The sequence below is a fragment of the Gymnodraco acuticeps genome, unplaced genomic scaffold, assembly GCF_902827175.1.
Source record: "Gymnodraco acuticeps unplaced genomic scaffold, fGymAcu1.1, whole genome shotgun sequence".
NCBI lineage: Eukaryota > Metazoa > Chordata > Actinopteri > Perciformes > Bathydraconidae > Gymnodraco > Gymnodraco acuticeps.
Window position 1 is genome coordinate 1,308,130 of NW_022992041.1, and position 10,205 is coordinate 1,318,334.

The 10,205-nt window shown below is 38.8% G+C and overlaps 1 protein-coding gene across 1 annotated transcript; it reads right to left on the reverse strand.

Annotated features, from left to right (window-relative positions):
• Positions 1 to 658: 658 nt before the first annotated feature.
• On the reverse strand, positions 659 to 8,109 carry kcnk1b (potassium channel, subfamily K, member 1b). The gene is made up of 3 exons (XM_034201944.1): positions 7,583 to 8,109; positions 5,776 to 6,171; positions 659 to 3,596 (listed from the first exon to the last, which is right to left on the reverse strand). The coding sequence occupies exons 1-3, from the start codon at positions 7,935 to 7,937 to the stop codon at positions 3,340 to 3,342; spliced, it is 1,008 nt and encodes a 335-aa protein (XP_034057835.1). The 5' UTR covers positions 7,938 to 8,109; the 3' UTR covers positions 659 to 3,339.
• Between the last annotated feature and the right edge of the window lie 2,096 nt (positions 8,110 to 10,205).

Sequence of the window (10,205 nt, forward strand, 5' to 3'; positions counted from 1 at the left end):
TGGAAAAGAACAATCTAATTCAGACTCAATACATCAAGTATTTGTTCTGCCAGACATTTAATACCGAAACCAGTACATCTTAGAGCTGTGTTAGTCTAAAAGAGTTCGTCATAATAAATTAGTGTACACCTTCAAAAGATGTCCCCTCTTTTATCAAGTGCCACATATAATGAGTTTGATTTGCAAATCATTGCTCATTATGCTCAAAGAAGAAAGCACTTCCTGTTAATCACTGGCAGGGATATCTGTGAGCCTTTTGTTCATCTCCAACTTCAACTACCACCTTTTCTATGATAGATACAATTATGGACTCCACACCTCCATTTCATATTCAAAGACGAGATGAAATACTAAACCAGTGCTTTAAATAAGCGACAATTAACCATATTCTCTCTTTAAAAGGCTCTCCAACACCCTGCAGATAGTCACATTCATTGCCATTTGTTCTGCTCTTCTTTTGACCAAAGTGGTTTTGTATGTAAAAAAGCTTGGCGACGTTCACTCTTAATTGTATACATTTAGTTTAATTAAACATATAAACATGTTGCTGTGTTGGCGGGGACATAGATACACACAATACCCACACATTATCCATATATGTACATAGAAGACTAGATAAAATAATCAGAGGGAAAAGATAAATAACAACAGAGTCAGATTAGTTAATAACAAACCGACTTTATTTAAGACACAGTGATATTTTACAGTTCATGGATTCACTTCTTATGCTAAAATGAATTTTTTACCGAAAAACTAGGTGCACCATTGAAATGTTGTTTACCATTATTGGAATAAACACTAAAATACTTTCCGGAGCTGATGAATTTACAGTATTCACCACAACAACTGCAGAGATATGTACAGAAACATGGGATTCGAATTGTTCCAAACAGGTTACTTTTGTCAGCTTAAATAAATAATGTCAGTGTGTGCTTCCATTTGTAATCCTTGACACAATGTGTTCTCCCTGAACGGATTTTCTTTTCACTCTCAAGACCAACTGTATGTGCGTGACAAACACTGCCGAAAACAGAAGGGTAAAATCCTTGACATCAATCTATGTAATGTTTCTTTAAAACAGTGAAACATATTACAGTAAAAGAGAAACCATATAGCATGGCAAAAAAACAAGTTTTCTCTTTTTCAAGCAGACATTTCGTTAGAATGCTTCACAGTTCACACGAAGGCCCAGACTGGTGGAAAAAGCAACTAAAATCCCACTGATGTAGAAAATACAATATTAAAGATCAGTGAGTAACTCGGGTGATTCAAAGCTAATTTTGCAAGCGGTCACGACACCGTGCCACAGCTCACCTGGACCGTTTCAAATAACTGGTCAGCGCTAACCTAACAGAGCAGCGAGGCGTGAAGCTGCAGGCTGTCAATCTCACTGGAGCAAACGGCTTAAAAAACGTTACATTCAAGACTTCTTCATGAAAGGCTGCGACTGTCTTGATGTGGCGTTGTAGCAAAGAAACATGAGGTAATAACATCAGTTCCACACGGAGACTGAGACATAGTTAAAATTCATAATAAATGCATGTAAAAAGTCTGCATTGTAGCAGTATGCTACACTGTACGAGTGGGTGTTTATTTGCGGCAAACAGAATATTACAGGATGGATAACGGCGTGAAATAATGTCACATCTTTTCACTGCAGATGCAGAGGCTTTTTTGAAGGAGTGCGATAAAAATGTCATACAAAATGTGCATGTGTATATATTTAATTTCCAACTATGGAAAGTTATCCTTGGTTGATGAGCAGATAAAAACTGATGTGGTTGATTTAGCCGCACTCTTGCTCTTTGAGTTTCCCAAATGCACCTTTTATGGTGAATAATTACTTTCATTAGTTACTTCTAAAATGTTGTAAACCTTCCTTATGTCAAAAATATACATTCAAATGATGTTAATACAGTAAAATAGTTTCTGTTAGACTGATAGCTCTTTTTTTTAAGCTCAGAGAAAATATCAAGTCCTTAAAGATCATCAAAAGTACCATTGTCTTTCCATTAAAAATATCTTGATTAAATCTTTGGAACCATGTCCCTTTTCTCTCCTAGTAATACCAAACAGTTATTTGTATCTGTACCTCCGTCTGTGCAATCTGAGCTGCGTTTATCGACAGTGAAAAGCGTGGGGTCAGCCAGCACTCTGCCGTTCCCTTTTTAAACCTCGTTAACCTCTACTTTCCCTTTCACACTGTCCAGCACACATTAAGCCATCCGGACAAATCAATAAATTACAGTGCTTATTGTCACACATGGACAACTACGAAAATCACTTCAACATGTAGAGAAAATATACATAGCTGCAGGTAAAAACTATTCCTCACAATGAGATGTGTGACAACGTCAAGTCCAAAAAGAAAAGTCAACATCTCCGTAAAGATGAGCCAAAAGTGCTACCAAACAACTTTGTTGTTTTATGCAGAGTAAATATGTTCTTGCTAGCAGTTATTTTAATCAAAGGCTGTTTTTCTTGGAAACTTTCTTTTCTAAAAAGGTAATGTTTTTCAGGATATCTTCTCCAGAGCTCAGCGAACCTATGGTTCGTATAATGTATTGTCTGTTCTTTCAGAAGCTTTGTTCAGGATCACTGCTAGCTCTCTTTCGATCAACCATGTGACGCACTTCATGCAATGAAAAACAGGACCCTGAAACGTTCACTAACCTTTAGAGAAATCAATAGGAGCCGATCCAATGGAAAACGAATCAAATGAAGCATTAACTGTTTCTTGCTGTCAAAATTCCTTATAGTAAATTCTGAACTCAATTATTAATAACTTGCATTGTTCTTGAGTGTTAGTTACTGCTTGGCTCATCTTTAACAGGTGTTGTCATTCTCAATGGCGCCATACTGTACATCTTAAAACATTAACCTGAATATGTACATTCTACATACCTGTCAAGCATCTCTACTTATAGGATACATACATATTTATGTTTTAATATGCGAGACACTACAGAGAACTGTCCTATATTCCAGCTAGGGTTAAGAGACCAATTACTTTGAAAAATGTTACCTAAATATGGAATAAATAGCACGGCTCATGAAGGAGCTCATCTCTAGTGAGTCATAAATACAGCAGAAGGCTATTATTGATAGTTTTAAACTACACATTTTCTCCCTTATTGATGTGCATACATTTGAGCACTATATTGTCAGCATTGTGGGTTGATGAAGAAGATTGCTTACTTGATCGGAATAGTATCTATTTGTTTTACTACTACAGTTAGCAGGACTGATCTTTGCATGATGCCTTCAGTTATGATATACTAATACTTGTCTATAGTGTTGCGTGCATTAGCCCCTACTGTCACATTGTCACATTGTTGTTTACTGGATCATGGGATCGTCGTTGGGAGACACCAGACTCGGCACGCTAACAAACGGCTGTGTTTTGTCCTCGGTGTAGACGGTGGCTCTGTTGGACACGGTGGTGAAGGACAGGTGGTCGTGCTCCAAGATGGCGAGGCGGTCCTGGGGCTTGTCCTTCTTCAGGTAGAAGATCTTCCTCAGCTGCTTCAGCTGCTGCAGCTCGCAGAAGGTCTCCAGCACCACCAGCATGACAATCAGACCCAGGATCAGGTACACTGATGACACAAAAAGCACAGGCAGGGGATTTAAGAAAGATAGTATAGCTGCAGTAAGTAGTTTTATTCAATATCACCATATCAAAAGAAAACAAGAATAAACACATATCTTTTCATTACCCTGACAAGAAACACTTACATTTTCTCCTAGATTTAAGATGTTTTTGAGATCTTAACAGTGAGGTTTCTATGGGAGTTCAAATTATTTATACTTTTGTATTAATATAGGTTTTACCTTCTTTAGTTGTGCTATGGCTACTGTGGTTGTATTTATCCAGTTTAAAGTAGTTTATCATTTCTCTATGCCATTGTATTAGGAAAAGCACAACTAATGAATGTTTCACTATTGTCCAAATACCTGTTGTTTACATCCGCTGACACAAGAGGGCAGTGGCTAGCCTAACATGTTACCATAAATGGAGTGTGTGCTTTGTTGAATGGTAAGAGGAAAAAAACAGCTTTAGACAATGCTTTAAATCACCATTTAAGTGTGTGTTGATCAGTGCCTGCAGCAGAATATTTCACTGACTGGCTTCCCCTTCAAACAGGCAAACGGGGGGGAAATCCCCCGTGAAAATCCCTAGCATCCCAAGGCGTGTTTGAGTCGGTGTTTAAACTGTTTTATTGTAATACGACTATTGTAAAAGCCCCTTTTTTACAGCACCAGTGAAAGGTTTTACTATATATTTAGATTCAAGCAATAGTCTTAAGATTGGGCTTTATTAAGAAGGCAGGACATATTGTATGTACACAGAATCAAGCTATACCGGCTTACATGCAAAACACAAAAGCAATGGAAGTGCTAATCATCATGCAAAATCAAGACAAACAAACGAAGTGGCAAACTAAGTCTTCTGTTTCATAGCTCCAAAAGGTTTTGCCGATAGCAATGTCACTTCCGTTGTTCGTCACAGAGGAAGTAGTACAAATGTTTCTGGTGGTATTTTTGCAAACCAAGACATTGGGTCAGAGCTTCCTCTCTGTTCCTGCTAAATAACGTCTCACTGGTGGTGCGTACAAACCTCCCACACACATGCAGGCGACAGTTCACTACAGCAGCGTTCATCATTCATGCTGTACACCCACAGCCTGTCAAGAGTGCATGGGTTGAAATTGAATTTGACTTTTATTCTGGGCATTAATAGCTTTGACAGTGCTGCTAAAAGGAAGCTGAACAATCATGCAGAAAATGCAATCAATGCCTTGCTGCTCTCCATTAGGCCAGGCTCCGTTTTTCTCCGGCACTGCATTCGGTTTTCTAAACTGGCTGAATTAAAGGTATTAAGACGGGATGGTAAATGCAAAAAGGCTGTGAAAATGCCACAGTTAAAAACATACCACAGTTAAAAAACATACATTTGCTAAAAAAGTCTTTAGTTTAGATTAATAGCGGCCTATTTTTAAATCAATAGCATAGCCTAAAAATAGCAATAGCAATGCTGTAAAGTGCTGTAAAATGTATGTTGTATCATCTAAGGTCAAACTGAGATAAAGCCACTACTAACCATATGTACTACAATCTAGATCTGAAACAGGAACCTGCTAGTCTTGCTTCAGCTAATTCTTATCAACCAGTATATGAATCTACAAAAAGGGAACCAATTATACCTGAATCCTATTTGTGTATCTGTTATTCTTAGACATGCGTTTACCATATTGATGATATAACACATATATCACACATTTACAGTAAAGATCGAGCTGGTTGTGTCACACCCAGATCAAAGTTCACCATCATAAAACAATCCATATGTGATACTCTTACACACCTTCACCGTAAATCATTTTGAAACTGAGGAACTATTTAACAAATTAAGACTATCACACTATCACATATCGTACAGTGTTATGCACATTCTATATCTACATCTATATAAGGGTTTGATTTGCTTGATGCTTCCTGTTCCTTCCAGTACAAACAAAGAAAGCAGTATATCCTCTTTGCAACAGGAAGTGTTTATGAGAAATGTAATTCGACATGCAGGCACTAACACAGGCTCTGCTGTGTGCAAGTTGTCCTAATATATTGGCTCGCAGTATATATGATTTGACAATGATATGACAATGTTCAAAGGGGTTCACAAAGAACCATGACAAACACCTTTATAAGGATTCAAATGGACTTGATGCCATGTCTTTTCCATGGAATTAGCCAGTACAAAGAATAATGTCCACTCACCAGTGATGCCCACTTTGTAGAGTTCCCTGAACTTCTGATTGGTGGCCTCTCCAGGTACGTAGTCTCCCAGGCCGATGGTGCTGAGGGAAATGAAGCAGAAGTAGAAGGACTCCAGGAAGTTCCAGTTGTCCTCCAGCGCTGAGAAGATGGCGGCGGGGATGAGGAAGAAGCAAGAGACGGCCATGGTGGCGAGGACGGTGGCGTGGACGATGGCCACCAGAGGCTTGGACACGCCACAGCGCCTGTAGAAGTACATGATGGGCCTGCGCGTGCTGAACACCATGATCCTTTGCACCACAGCAGTGAGGAAGAGGAGGGTGAAGGGGATGCCAATCACTGAGTAGATAATGCAGAATGCCTTCCCGCCGCTTGACAGTGGGGCTGTGTGACCGTAACCTGCAGGGAAAGAAAGCACACAGGAAATAAATTGGTGTAAACATCTTCACTCCATCTCACAAAATGTTTCTGGTTTATTTAAACGTATCTGACTATGTTCCTGAACATCCAGAACAGGAAGTTAAATACAATTAGGGAACTAAACACAGTAACCGGCAATACCCAAGATGTAGGCTCTCTTAAAGCAGTTACAGGTAGATAGAGGATGATTTTTGAGAATAGGATTGTGTTGCAAAAAAAACCAACATGTTCTTGTGAAGTGGAACTGAGTGTAAAAAATACAATGAGCCTATTTACAAGAGTGTGCAAATGAGTTACTTGAAGTTGAATGCATCTACTTTTGTAACAAATAAGATCAATGACAGACTGGTTCCTGTAGCTTTTTCTGTAGTGAATATTAAAAGGGGTGTTTTCATGGTGTGTGTGTTTTGTGAGTAATCTATCTGTTGCAACTGTTGAGAAACAAAGGTATTAGAAAGTATTCCACAACAGTCCGCATGTTTCATTCATCACAGTTGGTGGGACAAAATGAATAGCAAACCTATTCGGAATGGGCCATTGCGATTAATAAAAACAAAATGTTTAAGACATTCAGAAAAAGACAGAGCTCTATCTGACCTGTCAAGTCTCTGTTTAGCCATCATCAGAATGTGTTGAGACGTATACAGGAAAGGCTTTAGTAGATGTTATCACCAAAATCGTGTATGTTGAAACTTCCCAGATAACTGCAACTGCGGTCATACTAAAGTTCTTCAGGTATCCTCCCTGACGTCTCCTGCGATTTTTTCGAGCATTGCTAGATAACAGAAAAAACCTCTACAGTATGCACAGTGCCATGCAAAATGTGTGTAAATGACAAACTATTTGTTGAAAAGCTTGAGCTAAACTAGAACATGTAATGCCTGAGGAAGGTGATGATGTTGACATAGAAAACGGTTATGTATGCTCCTGTCCCTCACACTGGATGAAGGCTTGCCTCTGTCTGCAATACAGCAACATACTGTGCAAGAGGGCAGCTCATTTAATGTTGTCAAGAGGCAAGGCAGTGTTCACTGTGCCAAAATAAATGTAACATATAATAATGTATACTGTAGCTTTAGCCATGTAGCCTACCAGGGCTACACATGCAAACGTATTGTAATACAAACATAGCAGCAATTTGCTAATTTATGTTATAAATGTTACATTCCTAGGGAACATTTTTAGTTTCTATACCAGCTTAATTACATTCAGAAGTACGTGTGTGTGTCCTAGTAGTGGTTTGGGTACATTAGAGCCCCCCAGAAAACGATTTCTAGCCAAAACATTGGCCCACTTCAGACTAATGTTGGTTGTAAACAAATGATATGTTGCTCTGCTCGCCGGGTCGGCTGCAGCATCACATGCACTGTCCTCGGGGACCAACACTTACCTGTGGTGGACAGCACGGTGCTCGCGAAAAACAGCGCAGAGGTGAAGTCCCAGTTCCAGTTATCTGAGGCGTTATTGAGGATGGAGACCCCATAATTACTGGCATCCAGGGCATTCTTTAGAAACCTCTCCAGACGATCCTCGGATAGACAGTCGTTTTCTTGGAGGAACTGTTTTTTAATGGTTCTCAGCTCCTGGCGCAGGAGGTCTTCGTAAGGCAGCTCAACCGAAGAAAAGACCACAGCACCGAATACGAGATAAAGGACATACCCCAAGACTAGAGACACAAAATACCATGTCGATTTGTGACTCTGTATCAACCGCACGCATGAATTGCTAGCAAGAGACTGGAGCATTGTTGTACCTCGGGGTAACGTTACCGTTGTATATAAGTATATTACTAAACTAACGTTATCAATGTAGTGGCCTGGCGCGTTATATTACCGAAATAAAGAGCTATCCTCCAGAGAGGGATGTTGTTATAGACAAAGCTCAAATGAGGATCCTCTCCCCCTCCACGAAACCTGCTGTGGGTTCTGAAGCGTTCAGGTGCCGTCGGACATATCAGAGACATTGGATGAGAATAAGAGTATTTTGCTATAGAAATTACTCCATGCGATTGAACTTGCAACGTAAGATTGTTTTGGACGGCTTGAATAGACAAATAGATGTGAGATAATGTTTGTATAAAAGCACGAACAAAAATAGGCCACGTAAGGTTTCATCATCATCAGCTTTATTTGAAGAGACTCTTCGTCAATTTTAATTTTTTTTAAAGACATAGGCTACAACACTCAAATGTCTCTGCCACTATGTACAAATGCAAACACATCGTACTGGGACTGATTCATAAAATAATAAATACAAATCCGCAATTCCGTTTATTTGTTTTTTTAGTCTATTTAAGAAAAAGAAACACGTATTAAAAGGTCCCTGCATGTAGTTTTCTTATTTACAAGCTTTTATTGACCCTGAATGCATCAAGTGATGTGGCGGCGACAAAGGCCGGGCGTGTGACGTAAGAGTTTCCGTTCCTCTCCTCCCAGGTAGTCTTTTGACGTCTTTCGGTGTCTAAAGCCACCGTTAACGTCCAGCCATTGTCACCGTCTCATCGGCTTTTGTTTTGTAACTAAAGAAAGTGATTAGCATAATGTAAGATGATACGCCCCGATACGTAGATATAAAGCAAGTTTAGAGGCATGCTGGGTTGTAGAGACAGGTGCCTTCAGTAAGAACTGAGCTCGGTTAAGTTAGAAACATATTGACGTATTTGAACTTGATGGATCCATAATTCATAAACATATTGTTGTTAAAACGACTGCAACCCTAACCCCCTAACCATAACCCCCTGTCTGCAGTCGGAGGAGAGACAAGTGAGCAGGAACCGTTCACAAAGTGCAGCACCGAAAGACACACAAACATATTCAATGACTACCCTTTGATACCGTCAACATAAAATGCTTTTAAAGTATTTATTGTGTATTCAATAACCTCAGTATTGGACAGTGCAGTGCTACGAAAATAAAAAAAATGGGTTACAACATTTAGTTTGAAAAAGAACACCTTGGAAAGATTATGATTTTTTGTTTTGTGTAGGCCTACACTATTCAAACAGGTGCTACCAAACTAACTTTATAAACCAACGCTCTCCTGCTGGTTATACCACACACTAACAAGTAAAACATTTATTTTGCATAATGTTGATGAATATTTCTTTTGTAAAATTGTCTCCTGCTCCTGCGCATAAAATCACAAAAATGTATCATATACAAATGACCATTCTGCATTATAGATGTAGGTGTATTTCACTGCAAAAATCTTTAGCGTACTTCAACTTATGTAAGCTTTTGAATGCAAGACATGTACTTGAAAAAGAGTGTTTTCGAACTGTAATAATACTTGTACTGGAGTGAAATATCAAAAGTATTCTACTGTGACTTCTGTAGAAACGTCATTTCATAAATGCAGTTTTTATGTAATATCATTTTAAATTGAAAATGAGTTGTTTCTGCTTTTTAATCGCAGCAAGTTTGCTTCTTGCCTTGTGATGAAGTGTAACGAAAACCTATAGCCTACAGTACGCTATGGGAACAATATTAATTTGAGTATTTAGTTTGTATAAATGACCTTATTATAAATCCATACTATAATTGTACATCCACACTAATTATAAATATGAATACACTATTTGGAATTTCTGGATTGTGAGTTGCCATTGAAAACATTTTCAATGAACTTTTTTTGTTTTTAGGTATTTGTGGCCACTTGATTTTAGGTACAATTGACCAAATAATATTTATGAACAAACATGTAAAGATAAACTGTAACATTTATGACTTGAATATAGACATTTTTGTTAGTAGCCTCATTAAGTTTGACTAACCAAGTGGAAAAACTGCTACAAGTCCACCAGGGGCCCCCAGAACCCCCAGAATGCATGGGCTGCTGCACATTACAGGAATACTGCATACAATTCACTGCAGGTGAGAAAAGAGGGGATTAATGGGCCCAAACAGATACATAGGGCAATGGGTCGCTGGTTACATTTGCTTCTTCTGAGAAATTCTTCATTCGTCACGGTGTTGCAGGACATTACAATGGGACCCTGACTGACATCATGTCAC

What these genes read in the sequence shown, in the direction of transcription:
- kcnk1b (XM_034201944.1), bottom strand. Translation starts at nt 7,937, where the DNA reads ATGCTCCAGTCTCTTGCTAGCAATTCATGCGTGCGGTTGATACAGAGT. An exon ending in CACCGTGCTGTCCACCACAG is followed by an intron (nt 6,172 to 7,582) that starts GTAAGTGTTGGT and finishes CTTTCCCTGCAG; the next exon opens with GTTACGGTCACACAGCCCCA. An exon ending in CTACAAAGTGGGCATCACTG is followed by an intron (nt 3,597 to 5,775) that starts GTGAGTGGACAT and finishes TTGTGTCATCAG; the next exon opens with TGTACCTGATCCTGGGTCTG.